Source organism: Capricornis sumatraensis, chromosome 2 (genome assembly GCF_032405125.1).
Source record: "Capricornis sumatraensis isolate serow.1 chromosome 2, serow.2, whole genome shotgun sequence".
Classification (NCBI taxonomy): domain Eukaryota; kingdom Metazoa; phylum Chordata; class Mammalia; order Artiodactyla; family Bovidae; genus Capricornis; species Capricornis sumatraensis.
This window is the reverse complement of record NC_091070.1, coordinates 205,817,220-205,836,956: the sequence shown is the minus strand read 5'-3', so window position 1 is coordinate 205,836,956 and position 19,737 is coordinate 205,817,220. Positions and strand designations below refer to the sequence as shown.

Sequence of the window (19,737 nt, the reverse complement as noted above, 5' to 3'; positions counted from 1 at the left end):
CGTGCCACCCCGCGCCTGCGCACTCGGGGCCCTGAGCCCCGCGCATCCAGATCCCGCCCGAGGGAGGGCCCGCACCCCCGCCCCGCCCCCTGCCTCTGCGTGCGCACCGCCTAGAGCCCGCCTCCGTGAAAGACTGCCCGGCGCATGCGGCCGGGCTGGTGCACTGGCTGCCGGGGCTCAGTGTGAGCGTCGCTCTTTTAGCTTCTTAGCCGACGCCAGGATTTAAAGCCGGCCTCAGGTAGGCTGACTCCGGGGATCCCGCGGGAGCTGTTCTCCAGTGCAGCAATCGGCGGCGGGAGCCGAGCCCGGTGCGGGACAGCCCCACCGCCCGTGACAGACATGGTCCCCACCAATCAGGGGCGAGGTGGCCCGCCGGCCTGCCCAATGGGCTGCGTGCCTAACGGGAGTGGGGCGGGTGGCCTGGCCGGCTAGGAGCCGGCTCCCGCGCGCCGGGCCGCGTGGCCGGGCGCAGCTGGGTAGAGCGGCCGCAGGGGGCGTGGGGCGGCGGGAAAGGCCGCGGGGACCCGGGCTGCGGCCCCCGGCAGCGCCCTCGTCCGTGTGGCCTGGCTCTCCTGATCAGGGTGCCGGGGTGGCTTGGGGGGCGGAGGGGGCCATAAAGGCGCGGGAGCCCCCTTCTGCCCAGCCCGCCCCGAGCAAAGAGCCCGGCGGCCGCCGTTCCATTCGGACTGCCCGGGCCCTCTCCCCTCCGGCTTCAAGGCATGGCCTTAGCCTCGCTGGAGGAAGATCAAGGCCCTCCGCGGTGGGGGATGGGCTCGGCGGCCTGGCTGCGGGCCCCTCGGGCGCGCCCAGACTCCCGCAGGCGGAAGGGGCCTCGGAGCTTACAGAGCCAGAGGGCCTCCCTTGCTGGAAGCTTCGGCCCCACAGCTGGCCTCCTCACCTCCTTACCTCCCGGCCGCCCAGAATGAAGATGCTGCATTTTAAAGAAGTTCACTACGTGTGCGTGGCGCACTTACGTCCACACTCATTATAATTTTGAATTCTCAGCAGTCCTGTGACACGGGCGATGCGGAGATTCTCAGCCCGGTTTAACAGATGTAAGGATTCGGGCTTCAGGCGGCTTCCGTGACTTGACAGGTCCCAGTACATAACCGGTGGAGCTGCAGCTGGATCTCAGCATTTCCCAACAACATCTTTGTTGCTGTTTCATCTTTGTTGAATTCCTCTGATGCATCTTGATTTATGTTACTTCTGTGCTTGAAAACCTTCCCGTGTCTCACCTTCCGACTGAAGCTCAGATTGAGCACTCACAGTTGCCACATGGTTTAGGCCCTTGCCTAAATTTGCAATTTATTTCCCACCGTCCCCAGACCCCTCTCACTCTCAGTCTCTTTTCTTGGCCCTGCGTCTCTGTTCTGTAGATAGCTGTCACCTTCCTGTCCACTCTGTTCCCTTGCCCTTCAAAGCCATTGTCAGGTCCAGGTAGCAGGAGGTGTCTGGATCCTCTCTTCACTACTTCCACCTTTTTGTGAAGTCCATGGTACTTACCCTCGTCTTGCCTCTGAAAGCTTTCTGCTCTGTCTTCCCCATTTATACCTGTCATGTATCATCCCTCTGCTACCTGCCATCACTAGATTACTCATTTAATTGTAAACGGTTCTGTCTCTCTAACTGGACTGCAACTTGAGCTGTGGGCCCAAATCTGAGTAATTTTTGTGGTCCCTAGAGTGTCTAGCACAGTAGCATTTAGCTGTTGGGTAGGCCATCCGTGGAGTGACTCTCTGTCAGTATCTCCCATCAGCATCTCCTGCCTGGTCGCTGAGTACATTGGGATATTTATTGCCAGGCACTGTGGGGGGCTACAGGAATCTCCCTTAAAGAGAGGTGTTATCCTCTGTGAGTAAAATCAAGGCCAGTTAAATGCAAATGGATGAGATGAGTCTTCTATAGAAGTAATCCACTCTGTACCCACTCAGAATGGTTGAGGAATTTCTGGGAACATCGAAAATTTATTCAGTGAGACTACACCATAGCCTGGCTAGGACAGCTCTAAAATACAGCCAGGTCTAGATACTCACATGTCTGTAAGGCACTGTTCAGGTGTGAAGTGAGAGCAGGGTGTCTCTTAAATGCTAGGGACTTGGGTCAAACAAGTTTGGAGAAACTGCAGAAAATCCCTTTGGGAAATCACAGTGCACATTGACTTATTAAAGGCTCCCATGGGTCTTGCATTAAAGAAACCAGTTGACTGCTTAACCAGCATTTCTCTGATTAGTCTGTCCATAAAGCCCTTTTTTGGAGTCCCGTGTGCATTTTGACAAAACCAAGGAGCATGCTTTTGGGAATGCTGCAACAGAATAGAAAGAGCAGGACATGGTTGGGTGTCTTTTTTGCTGTCCAAGTAGGGAGGACATTCTGAGCATTCTCATCTCTTTGCCAAGTATGTTCATTCCTGCCTTGGGGAGGAACACAGCGGGGCAGGGGAATGTTTCAAGCAGAACTCCCGTTTCCTTGTTCCTTTCTTAGCTTATTTTTATTATAATTTGGCTTCACATGGAAGTGTTCCCAGAGGAGGAAAATGTCCTGGACTATGCCAAAACATTCTCTTCTACTTGTGATTGTGTTTCTTGTTTTGATCACATTTGGGTTTACTGACCCAGTGATATTTCTGAGCCTCTGAAGCTGGAGCCAGCGGTAAATTCTCCCTGGCGAGCCTGTTGCTGTTTGTCTGCTCACCTCTCACCTCTGCAGTTCTTGCATCTATCCACCCCTTTTTCTCTCACCAAGTCTGATTCTTCTGTTCCTTGCCACCCCTGCTCTTAAGATTTAATCTTCTCTTCCCTCTCTGAGTCTTCTGCCCAGTATGTGCTTCAGACTGGTTTATTATCTGATGTCCTTTTCCTCCAGTATGTACAGTCTCTCCTTATGACATACCTGGAAGAGATTGTTGGTAAGGAACAACTTGTCAAATTTCAGAAGAGAGTTACCTTTAATTAAAAGACCTTTAGTTTTAACTGCAGCTCCTTTTAAACGTTGAAGTTCTTTTATTCTGTCTTCTATAACCTAAACGAACTGTGTTTTCTTGGCGATACAGTATAGTTTAGCCAAAGACATTCATTACCTTTTTCATGGGGAATCAGAGTGCTCATCCAATATTGAAATATTTTCCCTATGAAGGGATAATAATGAAGCACCTACCTGAAGCACATCCCAGTGTCTGGTGGCAGTGTCAGCCAGCATTGAAAGCATTGGGTTCTGTCAGCAGAGCTGGGTTTTGTTTGTTTTTTTTGTTTTTTCATAGGCCCTCAAGGTTGTTGGGCTTCCCAGGTGGCTTAGTGGTAAAGAATCTGCCTGCCAAGCAGGAGATGTGGGTTCTATCCCTGGGGTCAGGAAGATCCCCTGGAGATGGAAATGGCAACCCACTCTAGTATCCTTGCCTGGGAAATTCCATGGACAGGGGAGCCTGGCAGGCTACTGTCCATGGGGTCGCAAAGAGTTGAACACGACTTAGCGACTAAGCAACAAGGTTGTTAGCTGTCAAAGCTTTAAACAAAAGTGGCATTATATAATTAGCAATTGTTTTCCAATTCATATTTGACTAAAGCCATCCAGTGATCCAAGAACCATTTGCTGGGATCCCACATAACGACATTCTAAAATCACACGGCAGATAGGGAAACAGACTCCTGGAGGCTTCTTAGCTAGTAAGTGGCAGAGCTGGCATTTCAACCCACATCAGTTTGATTTCTTGAGGTATGTTTTTTTCTTTCTCTCAGGTCGACAAGTAAAATGAAGTACATTCTAGTTACTGGCGGTGTCATATCAGGAATTGGAAAAGGAATCATCGCCAGCAGTGTGGGCACGATACTTAAGTCATGCGGTTTACATGTGACCTCCATTAAAATTGACCCGTATATTAACATTGATGCAGGCACATTCTCTCCTTATGAGCATGGTAAGCAAAATGCATTTCTTTTTTAAAAATAATAATTATGTAATATGTGAAAGAAAATGTCAGCTCTTAGAAATTGTGTGTGTTTTGCTTTGCATGTCCTCCATTTCCTGCCTCCTGAGAAGAGTCCTTGGCAGAGTAGAGTGATGGTTTTCTCACCCTGACATAAAGGAAGCAGAGATCTTAAGAGGCAATGGGTTATTAGAGTTTTGTGTTTTCTGTGATAGAAATGATATTTTAGGTGGCTGAATGAAAGTTTGTCTCTTCTCTTGGAAAAGGATATCTGATGACATGGTAGCTTTTCGAATATTTGAGAAGAGGGATTGTGTTTATTCTCTGTGGCTCCAATCTTTAGGAATAGGATGGGTGGATGGAAGTTGTAAGAGCATGGATTTTGGCCCAATATACGATCTTACTAATAGCAAATGCTCTCCAAGAGTGGGGTGACAACTTCAAGAATTTGGTTCCTTTTGGTTGAAATGTTCAGAGACCAAAGGACCATTTTGTAGAGATTCAGGCCACAGATAGATGTTGAATTTGGATGCTCTCTATGCTTGAGATTCTGTTTTGCTTACAGAATTTGGATAAGAACAAGCATCTTTTGAAGTGAGTGAAAAGTCGAAACCATTAAGATAGGGTAGGAATACAGCGCTTTACTTCTTTGCTATTGCTGATCACCTCCTGTGTGGTAACTGTCTGAATTATGTAAAAGAGTAACTAACTACTTGAAATTGGGGGTAGACGTACTGTTAAGACATGGTAAGAAAAAGAACTTCTTCAGTTTTTACATTGTTTTCATACTCCTGCTTTCTAATAAGAGGTAAAAATCTATGAGTATCATCAGAGCAAAATCTTTTCCATCAGGAAAAGATGGAAAAATTGAAGCAATGTTTCAGAATTCTTGAGAGCAGAGGATGAGGGAAAAGCAAGGCCAATTTTTACTTTCCTAGTTTTGAGCTTGTTTCCCATTGTGATGGTTGGAAGGCCCCATGTAGGGCAAAAATTGTAATGGCATGTCAAGGCATGCATGTTAAACAAAAGAATAGGAGGAAACTTGAGCAATTTTGCACTTTTGTTTTGGACTAAAACATGGCCCAGAAGTCAGTTTTTATAATCAGCATGACTAGACTATGTTTAACTTTTTGGATCAAGTCCTGCTTTTATCCCATTTAAACCTTTCTCTGCTCAAGTAGAAGACTTTGTTGAAAGTTCTTTTTCTCTGAGTGATGGATGCCATACCATATAAAGTCCCCTGTGTCTTCCATGGCCGTAGTTTCCTTCTGTTCATTCCATACTGTTTCACAGCAGACTCTTCTGATTCAGACTGGGTGTGGAGGTAGACTGGAAGGATGGAGTTAACCTTTTGCAGAATGGTGGGTGATTTTTCTTTCATGTTATATTTACTTTTCTAAAATAAATTTCCCTGCTTCCTGTCAAGTTAATGCAAACATCGGTCTGTTCAGGTGTTTATATTTGGGGACTCAGTTTGTGCCATGGTGTATGTATCTTTCACGGGTCCTGATGGTTTTCACTGTTCCCTGCAGGTGAGGTTTTTGTGCTGGATGATGGTGGGGAGGTAGACCTTGACCTGGGTAACTATGAACGTTTCCTTGATATCCGCCTCACCAAGGACAATAATCTGACCACTGGCAAGATCTATCAGTACGTCATTAACAAGGAACGCAAAGGAGATTATTTGGGGAAAACCGTCCAAGGTAATATAGGATTTGCCTTCAATGTTTAAAAATCTTAACCAGCTTAATTTCTTTTGTGTATAAAAATGTACCTTTTATGCAATTTCAGCATGAAAGCATCAAGTATTGTGATTGAAATATATCTTCAGGTGAAACTTCAAGTTATTTTTTGAGTGGGCTCCCGCCTCTCTATGAATGACATTGAAGCTGACAGTCCAGCTATGTGATTTGAGTAAGAGAGCTGTTGTTTTTGCACAGTGATGAGTGTGAAGCGATGAGGGCAGTAAGCCAGACAGTGTGTGTTGTGCGTCTGGAATGTTCTGTGTATAGACAGTGAGAAGGAGAAGGATGCCCATCATGTCCTTTGGCCTTTGGTCGCGGGCTGGAGGGAGTTTGAGAAGCGGGTCTCTGGGTCTGCCTGAGTGTTCACCAGCGCAGCACTGCTCGTGCCTTTGCACACTGGTCGCTTGAGACTCGTGCTGCTTTTTAAAAGGTGGAGTTGGAAAACCACTGGTCTGCTATAATGGCATAAATCCAAATTTGGGGGGTTGTTGAAGAGTGACTCTCATCTGAGTCATGAGAGTAAATCTGCTTTTGACTTTGGACTTTATGGACTGAGAATGGAGGGTTGCGCTGACAGCTGGCTCTGCCCTGGAGCCACCCTGACCGGATTCTGGGGCTGGGGGGTCATGTGTAGGTCTTAGCTCTGCCTCTTACCAGCTTTGTGAGCCCTGGCAGATCACTTCCGCTCTTTGAAGTCTTAACTTCTTTTCTGTGAAATGAGGTTAATAACAGTGCCTACCTCTTTAGGCTGTTGGCAGAATTAAAGGAGCTGAGTCAGTGGAGTATGTCTCTGAGTTCCCAACACACAGGACAGGATTGATTAGGAGCTGCAGTGATCTTTATCATACAGTTTGCTGTTCTAGGCCCCTGATGTCTTCATTCATTTATTCACTCATCAGCGATTTCTTCAGTGCTCAATACGGTCAGTTGCTCACTGGTGCTGGGAGTAAATGGTGAACGAGACCAGGGAAGCCATTGTCCTCGTGGAGGTTACACAGGGTTACATGGGAGAGGAAAACACAAACAGATGAAGTGAAATGTCTGGTAGGAGCTAAGAGGGACCTAAATAGAGTGAGGAGAGAGTGGTGGGGAAAGGGATCAGGACTGATGGTCAGGAAAAGCCTCCAAGGAGGGGGCTTGTGAGCTGAGAAGCTAGCCCTGGGAGGGAAGGAGGGGGCTCAGCGCAGACAGAGACCCCCGGCGGCACTGGGCCTGGTTAGGGACCAGGAGGGAGACTCTGCACTGAGACCAAGGTACAGGGGAGAGGTGGGTTGCACCTGGGTTCCATGGGGCCTCCCGAAGGGCCACGCGGCATGGAGGTCACCTTTTACGCAGAGTCTGGAAGCCCGTTCAAGAGTGTAAGCCTGGGAGAAATGAACTCTGAGTTGTATTTTTAAAAGATCACTTTGGCTGCTGTGAGTAAACTACATCATATCCTGTGCTGGAGGCACTGCGGGTTATATGCATAGTGGGTTAAACAGTAATCTCTGCTCTGTTGGAACTGGCCTTCTGAGCCCCAGGACTGTGATTTAAAAAGTGCCGAGCTGTGGCTGGTGAGGGTGAATACTGTCTGCGAGGGTGCTGCTTATCAGCTCCCCAGGGCGCTTTGATGACATTTCCACGACCTTAGGAAGGAGAAGCTCTTACCTCCAGTTCACAGCTAGGGACATTGGACTTAGGAATAGTTAGGCAATGTTGCCCCAAAAGCCACACCTAATGAGTGGAGGGCCTGAGATTTGAATCCAGACGTTCTGGCCCAGATGCTGTGTCCCAGACACCCTGCTGTGCTGTCCTGTCCCTGCAGCAGGTTGTCTACCCTTCAGAAAGCTGGAAACCAGATGGATCTGGGTCCTGGGGCTCTCTTGTTCTTGGGAAAGGGTGTGTGTGAAGTGCTTCCGCAGCCGTAAGCAGTAGGGGTAGTAGCCGCGCAGTGGTTGTGGAACCAGGGTAGGTTCTGCACTGGGGCCTCTGCTCCCAGGTGGCTCAGGTTGCCCCTCGAGGTCCTGCTCTCCTGCAGGGCTTCCAGTCACAACTGGGAAATTCATTCAGGAATTCAAGGGCATTCAAGAGGGGTCTCAAAGATACTGTTATATCCTCCTACTGCTCTGCGGTTTGTTGTCACAAAGAGTATGTTTGCCTCAGTTAATGCCAGTGGGATGTGCAAGTCATGCAGGTCTTTTTTCTTCCTCAGTGGTCCCGCATATCACAGATGCAATCCAGGAGTGGGTAATGAGACAGGCCTTAATACCTGTGGACGAAGATGGTCTGGAACCTCAAGTGTGTGTTATCGAGGTTTGTTGAGTCTCCGTGGCACTCCATGGTACCCGTGCATGTGACCGGGTGTACATTTTCTCCTCTTTAGTCAGCCACCAGCTACTGATAAGCCAATTGCCAGTGAAGCCCTTGACTGTCCCAAGGGCAGCGTGGCAGGTGAGGGTACCATCACGGTCATGTGGAGTGGCCCCACCATCAAAAGCGATACTTCACTCACGCCTTCTCCTTTTCCAGCGTTTATACACTTGCTTAGGATGGCTTGTACCAGTGACAGTGGTATGACACATTTTCCTTTGTCTCTTGAGAAAATCAGGTGATCCGACCTTCTGTTTCCAGTGGCAGGAATGTTCCTCCCTGAGCCTCCTTTGGTTTCAGTTTCTGTGCTCCTGCTTTGCTGGTCCCAGCTGTTAGATCTCAGTGTTCCTGTGAAAACAGGAGACTCCAGCAGTTTGTTTAAAGCTGGTTTTTATTGTAATACAGAAGTTATTTATGGCTAAGTAGTAAGACCTCAGGTTCTTTGCTTTGTGACTCTTCAGACAAATAAAATTCCTTAGGGCATCGCTTACCTGACCTTTTCCTTGAAATGATGTGGAAAGATCTGTGATGACCTTGGGGAATGGTGAGCCTATCAGAAAGGGATCTTTTAGTCCAGAGAAACGTCTGCTTCTTGTTAACTGACGTCTGTTGGATTCAGGGCATCTGTATTATGTTGTTAGTGATAATTGAGATGACACAGTGCAATTGTTAGGAAACTAAACCACAAGAAGATATAGTGCTTCACCTCTAAATTAACTTTGTTATTCTAGCTCGGTGGGACAGTAGGAGATATAGAAAGCATGCCCTTTATTGAGGCCTTCCGTCAATTCCAGTTTAAGGTCAAAAGAGAGAACTTCTGTAACATTCACGTCAGCCTCGTGCCGCAGGTAAGGCATTTCGGGCTTCACTTTGGGGGACGGAGAAGAGGGAGAAAAGGGTGGTTTTCACTCCTTATCTGTTTCAAATATTTGAGGTGCAGGAAACAGGGAATACACACTTCTTTGTGAACTTTAAATTATTATAATCATATTTTTACAAAGGTCAAATGGAAAACATTTGAAAAATTGATCAGGGAAATTTGCAGTTGAAGACAGTAGGCTGCACAGGTCCGTTTGTCTCTAGTACATGGTGAAACTATACGGCAACTGGAGTGAAGGGAATTTTTTTTTAAGACAAAAATTCACAAAGATGAATCCTCTGAGTGGAGTCAGTAGCAACAAGAAATTAGGAAGGCAGAAAGCAGAGGGCCTTGTAGAAACGAGCCGGGCAGACCTGGGAGAGCTGGATCCTAAGCTGGCAGCGGGGGAAAACAGAGAGCAAGCCTGCTCACCCTGCAGAACCATGAAGACTCGGGAATGGGCAGCCCTGGGCGCCTCGGGGTGAGGTGGGGCTCGCTATAATTGCTACTTCCGAAGCACTTAGACTCTGACATCCCCTGCCCTAATGTGCACTGTTGGGCATCAGTCCTCTCTTGCCTTGGCAGAGGACTAGGCTTTTTCTGGGTGAGTAGTCACTAGGGACAGTGTAATTTTATGTTGTGGCGACACCCTGCCCTCTTCTGCTACTGGGTTTGCAGATATCATAGCCAGGCTTCCCTTGTGGCTCAGCTGGTAAAGAATCTGCCCGCAATGTGGGAGACCCGGGTTCGATCGCTGGGTTGGGAAGATCCCCTGGAGAAGGGAAAGGCTACCCACTCCAGTATTCTGGCCTGGAGAATTCCATGGTCCATGGGGTCGCAAAGAGTCAGACACAACTGAGCGACTTCACTTTCACACTTTCATAGTCAGGCAGGGACTGTCTATAAGAGATTGTAGGATTCTTGGGGTATGTGACTAACCCAAGAGAAAACACACTGCCTTCAGAGGCTCCCTGGTGAAAATAGACCAGTCAGATTCCCACAGCTAGGGCCCTGAGGGACAAGCCCACCTACTCACAGAACTTGTGGTTAGCTTTTACAGTGAGCTGGCAGCCAGTGACCACAAGGCATTTTGAGAAAGCGTCTAGCGTGCAAGGGACCAAAACAACAGAAGAAAATTAACTTAGAGGAAATTGAGGCTCTGCAGGGGTAGGAAAAGGAAACTTCAGAAAGAGAAAAAGCAACATCTCATTAACATCCTCAGAATTAAGAGGAAATAAACTGCATCCATTAGATGGAGCCGGATACTTTAAGAAGAGAATGTTCAAAGGACAGAAAAGAATTCTTGGAAATTAGAAATTAAATAGCAAGAATGAAAATTTAGGAGAGAGAAGGCTAAGGAAATACCCTATAAAGTAGAGCAGGAAGATCAGGAGAGAAAAGGCAAGGGACTTAGAGGTTGGTCTAGGACTTCTGATCCAAATAATGGGGTTTTTAAAAAATGGGAGACATGGAGAGGCATGTGCGATGTGAACCAGGGGTCAACAGACAGGCCGAATCAGCCCACCTTCTGTTTCTGAAAATAGAACAGCCGTGCCCATTTGTGTTAAAACATCAGAGTTGAGTAGTTGTGGCAGAGACTGTGTGGCCTACAAAGCCTAAAATATTTATTGTCTGGCTTTTTATGGGAAAATTTTTCTGACTCCTGATTTAAAGAATTCAAGGAAATTTCCAGATAGGAGTTTCTAGATTGGAGGGCCTAGTTAATGCCCAGCCTATTAAATGAAAAATGACCCCCCACCAAGGTACATAGTCGTGAAAATTTGAAATAATGGTGCAGAAATTTTAAAAATCTCTAAAGAGAAAAATCGAGAATCACTATGGCATTAGAGTTCTCAACAGCAGTCCTGAAAGCTAAAAGATAGTGAAGCTGTTTCCCTTAAAAAATTTCAGGGAAAATGACTTCTAACTTAGAATTATATACCCAACAAATATATCTGTGAGAGGAGAATAATTTAGTATATAGAAAACTCAGCATATCCACAAAATAAAACCAAAAAACCAACCAAGGAAGCCAAATCATTGGAAAAGTCATGGCATGTGGTTTAGTTTGCACAGTATCTACTGAGATGGGGGCTGCAGACACAAGGCAGGTACATGTAATGGGGGCAGGGAAATGAAAAGAGTGGGTTCCTGATCCCAAAGGGAAATCAGTAGAAGATGCCTCAAAATGTCAAGAAATAGCAGTGTAAAGCATAGTAGGAGGCTTATTCAAGGGTGAAGGACCTACTGTATGGCATAGGAAACTACATTATATATCTTGTAGTTATAATGGGAAAGAATCTGAAAAAGTATACATGTATGTATGTGTGTGCACATACACATGTATATATATGTATATAGTTACGTATATATAAAAATATATCTGAGTCACTTTGCTGTACCCTTGAAACTAACACAACATTGTAAATCAACTATTGTTTTAGTCGCTAAGTCGTGTCCAACTCTTTGCGACCCCATGGGCTGTAGCTGGCCAGGCTCCTCTGTCCGTGGGATTTCCTAGGCAAGAATACTGGAGTGGGTAGCCATTCCCTTCTCCAGGGGATCTTCCCCACGCAGGGATCAAATCCACATTCCTGCACTGGCAGGCGGGTTCTTTACCACTGAGCCACCAGAAAAACCATGTATACTCCAATTTAAAGACAAAAGTGGAAGAGTGGCTGTCTCTAGGGTTTGGAAAGGCAAAGGGATAGATAGGTCTGGTACTACTGCTTTTTGGACAAACCTTAAATGATTCTGTTACTGTAAAACATGTATGTGTGTAAACTTGACAGTCTAAAAACTAAATGGGAGTTTAGGTAACGTATTAAAAGAGGTTGGGAGAAAAGTCATACTTGAAAGTCCCGTATCACAGAGAAACTAACTTCTTTTTTCCCCTCCTGTAAAATAGCCCAGTTCAACAGGGGAACAGAAGACTAAGCCCACCCAGAACAGCGTGCGGGAACTCAGAGGGCTTGGGCTCTCCCCAGATCTGGTAAGATTTCCTGGTTACCTGGTTTCAGTGTGACCTTGTCTGTCTAATTAAGACCTGGCCTTCATGAAAGCTAAAACCTTTGTTTTCTTGGCCTGCGTGTAGCTAGCCGATGGTGGCCAAATAGAGTTAGTGCTTTGAACTGGGATGTGGTTTGCAAAGATTTCCCTACCTGGCATGTATGAAGTTGTGTCTTCTCCTGCTAGCCAATCACTCATTCTCCTTTTCCTCCTACCCAAGAACAGTGGTTGAGGAAAACCCCAGTTGGCTCATTAATCTCTCTGTCAATTTGTCCTACCACTCTTGCACATTTCTCCGACTTGGGATTTAGGAAGTTTTGAAAACAGGTACCATTTTTACAGTTTCCCTGCATTGTGCTAGGAGTTGACATTTTCATCCAGCTTAACAATGTGGTGTCTACTTTAATTTCGATCGGGAGAAAAACCCAACTTTGTAACCCCTTCTGTCCCTCCAAATGTCTAGGTTGTGTGCAGGTGCTCAAATCCTCTTGACACGTCAGTGAAAGAGAAAATATCGATGTTCTGCCATGTGGAACCTGAACAAGTAAGTAGAAATTTCATCTTCTCATAAACCGTGTTTTGCTTCTAATTATCCTATTCTCTTAACCAGTTTCATGAGGCTTATTGCTATTTCATGATTTGAGACAGGAGACTGTTCCCTAGAAGAACTGACACCCATGGGCTCTGTGATTTTCCATCACCTTATCCCTGTGGTTCCCCAAACATCCTTTACCTGTCCTGTCTGTCCCGACTCCTCCTACTGTTTGCTCCAGCCATGCCCAGTGGGTGTTCCCCTCCCTGGAAATAGGCCTGACAATCTCCTATTCCTCCTCATCCTTCGGAGCCCCGCTAGGACACACTATTGTCTGAGAAGCTTTACCTTCCAAACCTCCTCAAAACTCTGGGTGACCTGTGTGTCTCACAGGTCCTGTTGGTGAGCCTGTCATTGCCCCTTATTGTGTTTATGTGTATGTGTTCCCGTGTGTGTGTGTGTGTGTGTGTGTGTTTCGTCTGTGTATGTCTCCGTGAGCTTCTTAAAGGCAAGGATCACTTTATTCAACTTTATATTCTTGGAGCCTGCTGTCTAAGGTGTTGGAGGCTCTAGACATATTTAAGTCTTTTTTTGTTACTTGTGCTAATGGCAGTTACCTATGGTACAGGAAATTCAGCATTTTGGAAGCTGATATATCTCAAGTGCATGGTATGGAAATTCCAGGGGTGGTGAGTTGGGATTGTGACTCTGGTCATGTTTGGCTGATGGAGAGCAGAAGGAAGTTGAGGTCAAGGAACTTACGGTCGGGTTATGGATGGTTTGTTCTATTACTAGGTTGTTTGAGAATCAGAGGAGCCCCGCTGGCCTAGAGAGGAATGAGTGAAGCAGCAGGGTTAAAATAAGAGAAATCCATGCACAAGGCTTCTAGGAGTATGGCAAGTGAATATGAGAAAACAAAAGTAACTGTGCTGACATTAGAGCCCATGAAGCAAAGGGAAGCCTTTGTCCATTAGAAGCAGCGGTCCCTCTCCAGCTCCCTGGCAGCTTGTGCTTCAGGGTGTGGGAGCAGCCGGAGGCTGGAGATCATTGTTCCTGGGTTGATGCCTGAGCCAGGAGCTCCATCCAAGGGATTCTGTTTCACACTAAGTGTGTGGTACGTCAGAATACTTTCATTGGTATAAACAGCCTTTTTTTCATGCACTTCAGTTGTTTTTTATATTTCTGTCCCTGCAAGCCAAGGTAATTCAATTCTGTAATAGAATAGGTCATTATTAAAATTGAAAGTGTTAGTCACTCAGTCATGTCCGACTCTATGCAACCCCATGGACTGTGTAGCCTGCCAGGTTCCTCTGTCCATGGGATTCTCCAGGCAAGGATACTGGAGTGGGTAAGCCATTCCCTTCTCCAGATCTTCCTGGGCTAGGGATTGAACCTGGCTCTCCTGCATTGCAGGCACCATCTGAACCAAAAATGTAAAGGAAAGTTCCAACTTCTATCAGTTCAGTTCAGTTGCTCAGTCATGTCCGACTGCTTGCAACCCCATGAATCGCAGCATGCCAGGCCTCCCTGTCCATCACCAACTCCCGGAGTTCACTCAGGCTCATGTCCATCGAGTCAGTGATGCCATCCAGCCATCTCATCCTCTGTCGTCCCCTTCTCCTCCTGCCTCCAATCCCTCCCAGCATCAGAGTCTTTTCCAATGAGTCAACTCTTTGCATGAGGTGGCCAAAGCATTGGAGTTTCAGCTTTAGCATCATTCCCTCCAAAGAACACTCAGGACTGATCTCCTTTAGAATGGACTGGTTGGATCTCCTTGCAGTCCAAGGGACTCTGAAGAGTCTTCTCCAACACCACAGTTCAAAAGCATCAATTCTTTGGCACTCAGCTTTCTTCACAGTCCAGCTCTCACATCCATACATGACTACAGGAAAAACCATAGCCTTGCCTAGACGGACCTTAGTCGGCAAAGTAATGTCTCTGTTTTTGAATATGCTATCTAGGTTGGTCATAACTTTTCTTCCAAGGAGTAAGCATCTTTTAATTTCATGGCTGCAGTAGGGGACTTTAAAAAAAATTCACAACTGTTGAGAAGCAGAACTGTACATATGAAGCAAATTCCATCATACAGCTAATGCTGGGAACCAAGGTTGCATGTTATTTAAAAATACAGATTTTTTTTTTCCTCCTCCTCTCTCTTCATCCTAGAACTTTGCTGAAATTAGTCACTATTAAAAATGTGACAGGTGTTTCTGTATTTAAATTAGACCTTCACATCTATTTCCTGTCTTTTAATTTTCTAACTGAGTTTTAGGAGTTCTTTACATATTTTGAGTGCAGGTCTTTTATCAGATACATCATTTGCATATTTTTTTCTCAGCTTGCGGTTTGTCTTTTCATTTTGTTTTTCCTTTTTTGATCGAAGTACAGTTGATTTACAGTGTCATGTTAGTTTCAGGTATATGTCTTTTCATTCTCTTAATGGTGTCTTTGGGAGCACAGAAGCTCTTACATTTTTGATGAACTCCCAGTTTATCAGTTTTTTTCTTTATAGATTGTGCTTTTGGTGTCATATCTAAGAACTCTGCTTAATCAAGGTCATGAAGATGTTCTTCTGTGTTTTCTAAAAGTTGTATAATTTTAGGTCGTAACACGTACATAGGTCTAGGATTCGTTGTAAGTAAGTTAATTTTTATGGATGGTAACTTCAGTAAAATTTGGAACTCATCTTTTTTGCATGGAGCTGTCTCGCTGTTCCAGCTCCGTTTGTTGAAAGATCAGTAATCTAGTTTTCTTTCTGAAGGTGGTTTATAGACTTTTTATCTTTGGGAATTGTGTTTTAGGTTTATTTATAGGTATTCATAATTTCTGTTACTATGTGAATGGCATATTGTTAAAAAATTTAATTTCCTGATTAGATATGACCTATGTAGGGGGCTGCCCTGGTGGCTCAGTGGTAAAAAATCCACCTGCAGTGCAGGAGACGTGGGTTTGATCCCTCAGTCGGGAAAATCCCCTGAAGAAGTGAATGGCTACCCACTCCAGTATTCTTGCTTGGAGAATTCCATGGACAGAGGAGCCTGGTGGGCTGCAGCGCATGGGGTCACAGAGTCTGACATGACCGAGTGGCGAACACACATACACACGTAGGAAACCCTGTTGAGGTTGATCGCAAGCTTAGCAACCTTACTAAACTTATTAGTTCTGATTGTTTGCCTGTAAGTTTGCTTGGTTTTTATGAATAAGCAATATTATATGCAATTAGCGGCAATAGTTTCTTATTTTCCAATTCATATACTTTTTTCTTAACTAATTGTAATGTCTCATATCTCTAATATATTGAATAGAAATAGTGATAGTGGCCAGGTTGGCCTGTTTCAGACTTTACGTATTAAGTGACATTAATATTAAATATCAAGCCAAATGGTATTTGCTGTGGGTTTTTTATATTTTCACATTTTCCTTAATTCATCAAGAATTTTTATTATGAATTTGTATTAAATTTGCATCCACCAAGGTGATTTTTTCCCCCCTCTTTTAATCTATTTCTGTAGTTAATTCTACTGTTAAATTTAAGTGGTGTGCAGTGCTGCATGGGCCTTTGAATTTTTAAAAGCTCACTTGGGAGTGATTCCAGTGAAAGCCAATTTTTAAAATTATTGATTGTGGGACATTTGCTACTTGGACATAATTTTTTTTAAAACTAATTTGTGGTTTTGTTTATAAATTCTTGAGGACTTTAGCACCCATGTTCATAGGAGATTAGCCACTATCTGTTCTTCTCAATTTATACTTTTTAGAAAGTTGACCTTTTCTCTGTTTTTCAAATTTAGAACAGTTATGTTCCCAAGGTCATAATACCTGCTAGGAGACTGTTGGCACAGTTAGTTTTTGTTCCTTTTCATGAACTAACTTTGCTCATTTTTAAACAGGTGATCTGTGTCCACGATGTCTCGTCCATCTACCGCGTCCCCTTATTGTTAGAGGAGCAGGGGGTTGTAGATTATTTCCTCCGGAGACTTGACCTTCCTATTGAGAGGCAGCCACGAAAAATGCTGATGAAATGGAAAGAGATGGCCGACAGGTTTGCTTCTTAATAAGGACTTGGGGGTCTCAGCCTTATTTTTCCCCTTTTTTGGTGGAAGGTCAGGGAATTCAGCTCTTTCTTATGTGGTATCAGCTCACATTGGAAAGGCCTTCATGGAAGAGAGGATCTTAGCCAGCCTTCACGTAGCTGCGTCATGGATGAGGAAGTCCTGAGAGAGCTGGCTCAGGTCACCGGTGACACAGCTGTCCCCTTTGCTCCCGTGCACACAGGGCTCCTTGTGGTGATGGGCTGGTACCTGCGGCCCACATGGACGGCGGGACATGGCTGGAGCACTCCTGGGTGCTCCCAGGCACCTGAGCTGTGTTTGGGCACGTGCCCATCCCACACCACAAAAAGATCAGCAACGATGTCCAGTGTTTTCTTTCTTCCTTTCTTTTTGTCACTGAATTTGGATTCTTATTTTCTGTGTCAGAGGAAGAGAATTTTTCAAAACATTCAGCTGCCAGTGATATTATCAGGCAGAAGAAAAGCTTTAGCTGGGCGTCTGTCATCAAAAATAAATACAGTTGCATGAAGCTGCTCAAGATCTGAATCAAAGTAAAAGCAGGAAGGCAGGGGGTTGGAACATTGTCAGGACCTCCCCGCCTGCCGCTGTGGGTCACTCTGGGCTGGAGGTCCTGGCCAGTCTACTCTTACTGCTGCTGTCACAGCTCATCGGTTTGAGGACTGGCCCACCCTGTGTGCCCCTCACTCTGAGATGCTTACACAGTACGTGACAGACCTTGAGCAGCGCCTCTGAGCTCTGGGTGCGGGCTGCTGGAGCCGCAGTCACCCAGACAGCACTAAGCAGCGTTTGCAGAGGGAGCACGCATGCCGTTGCTCAGCCATCCTCATTTTCATTTTGACATTTTTCCCTTTCAGTCTATGTCCATTTGCTTGTATATCATTATGTGGCCACAAAAATAGCACACAGTTTTATGATCGTTCATAAAATGTTATAAGCTTTTTTGTGTTACTGACAATACTTTATAATGAAAAATTTTTAATAAGTTTGGACTGTTTTGTGGATGCCCATAATTGGACTGTTCCCTTCATCACATAACTCTTGTGAATTGTCTGTGTTTGTTAGTTTTTTCATTAAAAAAATTTGGAGTAGATTTTGAAGCCATCTCTTGGTAGCAGGTTCCAAAATCCTACTTTCTCTACAAAGCCTGCCATGTTGATCTGAAACTTGCTTTGTCTTTGCTGTTCTGTACATAGAACTCAGACAGTAGTCGCTCCTATCATATTTTTCTCAGACTTTTTTCCCCCCCTCTTTAAGTAGTGATTTTCGTCTCATGGAGGTACATATGGCCTGCATAACTTGATGTTTCTTGACCTTTGTGTGATAGATATGATCGCTTGCTGGAGACCTGCTCTATTGCCCTCGTGGGAAAATACACCAAGTTCTCAGACTCGTACGCTTCTGTCATTAAAGCTCTGGAGCATTCTGCACTGGCCATCAACCACAAACTGGAAATCAAGGTGAGCGGGGACACAGGTGTAGTGTGGTGTGGCATGGACACCTGCTTTGTATTTTTGGGGCTCAGAATTTCTTTTTAGAATTCAAAAAGATCTGTGGTTGCCTCCTGGCTGGGAGAGAGCAGCAGAGCGTTTTTAGGAAATATGGGGAGATGTGGTCAGAGTAGAAGCCACGAGGAGGGACACCTGGATCTGAACGTCAGATGACTCCAGTGGTGAGGAGTCCTAGTGGCCAAGCATGTGGCGTAGTTGCTGGCCTCTGGCCGGTGTCCACCCTGTGGAACCAGGAGGTTTCTCAGTAACTTGTCTCCACTCACCCAGCTGGTGCCTGGAGCATGGGCAGTGACTGGTGAACAGTGCTCACTGTGTTCTCTGGGACAAGCCAGGCAGAAGCTGAGCTGCTGGCATGTCAGGGCACAGCCCCTGCCCATCTCCTGGAGGCGGCGGAGGGGCAAGGTTTAGGGCAGGGCTTCCAGAGCCTAGCGGCAAAGCCGCAGAGTCTGTGTGACCCCGGGCAGGTTACTTAGCTCTCTTTGGGCCTCAGTTTCACCATTTAAAAAAAAAAAATTTTTTTAAATATTTATTTTTTAATTTATTTGGCTGCATTGGGTCTTAGTTGCATCACTCAGGACCCTCCTTATGGTACACAAACTTTCTGTTTGGGGTGTGCAGGCTTAGCTGCTTTGAGGCACGTGGGATGTTAGTTACCTGACCAGGGATAGAACCTGTCAGGCAAGGTGGATTCTTAACCAGTGGACACCAGGGAAATCCTGCTTTCCCCATCTTGAAAAGGGTTAGTGATGGTGTCTTTGTCACAGAGTTCTTTTTGTAAGAATTGAGTGAGTTCATGTGAAGTGCTTGGAATTGTGTCTAGGGTGGAGGAAGTACTTTATGGGTCAGCTCTTCCTGAGAACCTTCCGCTGTCCCTTTATACTTTTTTTCCCCAGCAAAGTGTCTCCCACATAGAACTTTTCAGGAGGGGTCAGAAATTAGAAGTGAAGTTGGAGCTCAGTGCTGAGGGGCTGACTAGGCACAGAGCTGATGGCCCTGGGGAGCTGACCTCGCCCTTGGCACTGGGGTTGGCCTCCTGCTTTCCACCAGTTTCTCAGGATGAAAATGAAGCCGCCTTCAGCTGGTGAGCAGGTTCCTAGAGGAGGAGCTGTTCTATGTGCTTTAAGAATTGTGGGATCTCTTTACCTTGCCTTGCCTTATTTTTTCACTAGTTTCTTCAGTCCCTGATTCATTTTCTCCCCTTGGAGGTACCCTGTGCCAGTCATGTGTTAGATTGTAGAGGCTGAGAAGGGTGTCTGAGTCAGTGAGGTCTCTCAGGTATGAAGGGAACACGCAGAAGCGGGGAGATCCTGCCTTGGTAGATGTGTGAAGAGGGGTGTGTGGGCAGGTCTGGGAAGATGGATAAGGTCACAGGGAAGGGCATTCCCAAGAGCTGATAGCGTTTATCCAAGGACTTGGAGGTGTGGGATGGTTGGGAGCTCAGTGGATGGGAGAAGTGTGAATTGGAGGGTGTCTGGAGAGAGGCTCGTGAGGGCCTGGTCGTGAAATGTATCAATTGGGCCACTCCTGGATTTTGCCCCCAGGTTCAGGGAAGTCACCGCAGGGTATTAGGCAGGAAGGGGCAGGAAGATGAGCAATGTAATGGGAAAGTGGGCGGAAGATTTGAACAGACACTTCCATAGAAGATACACGCAATATACACGGAAAGATGCTTAATGCCTTTAGTTGTCAGGGAGATAAATGCAAATTGAGTCTCAGTGAGGTACCAACACGCACCCACCT

General features: G+C 45.9%; 1 protein-coding gene across 3 annotated transcripts in view; it reads left to right on the top strand.

The window, feature by feature from the left end:
- Window positions 1-178: 178 nt before the first annotated feature.
- Window positions 179-19,737, top strand: part of CTPS1 (CTP synthase 1) — a 30,761-nt gene continuing 11,202 nt past the window's right edge. For 2 of the 3 annotated variants that reach the window (XR_011144407.1, XM_068963930.1), the window contains exons 1-9: window positions 1,042-1,055; window positions 3,735-3,913; window positions 5,455-5,625; window positions 7,859-7,959; window positions 8,748-8,864; window positions 11,784-11,867; window positions 12,348-12,428; window positions 16,307-16,458; window positions 17,814-17,946. Coding sequence is in view for 2 of the 3 variants with exons in the window: in XM_068963930.1 (XP_068820031.1) it covers window positions 1,054-1,055; window positions 3,735-3,913; window positions 5,455-5,625; window positions 7,859-7,959; window positions 8,748-8,864; window positions 11,784-11,867; window positions 12,348-12,428; window positions 16,307-16,458; window positions 17,814-17,946 (1,020 nt within the window). In the remaining variant the exon portion in view is untranslated. Of the gene's footprint in view, window positions 239-1,041; window positions 1,056-3,734; window positions 3,914-5,454; window positions 5,626-7,858; window positions 7,960-8,747; window positions 8,865-11,783; window positions 11,868-12,347; window positions 12,429-16,306; window positions 16,459-17,813; window positions 17,947-19,737 lie in introns of those variants that run through there. The other variant, XM_068963931.1, reaches the window with a different exon arrangement.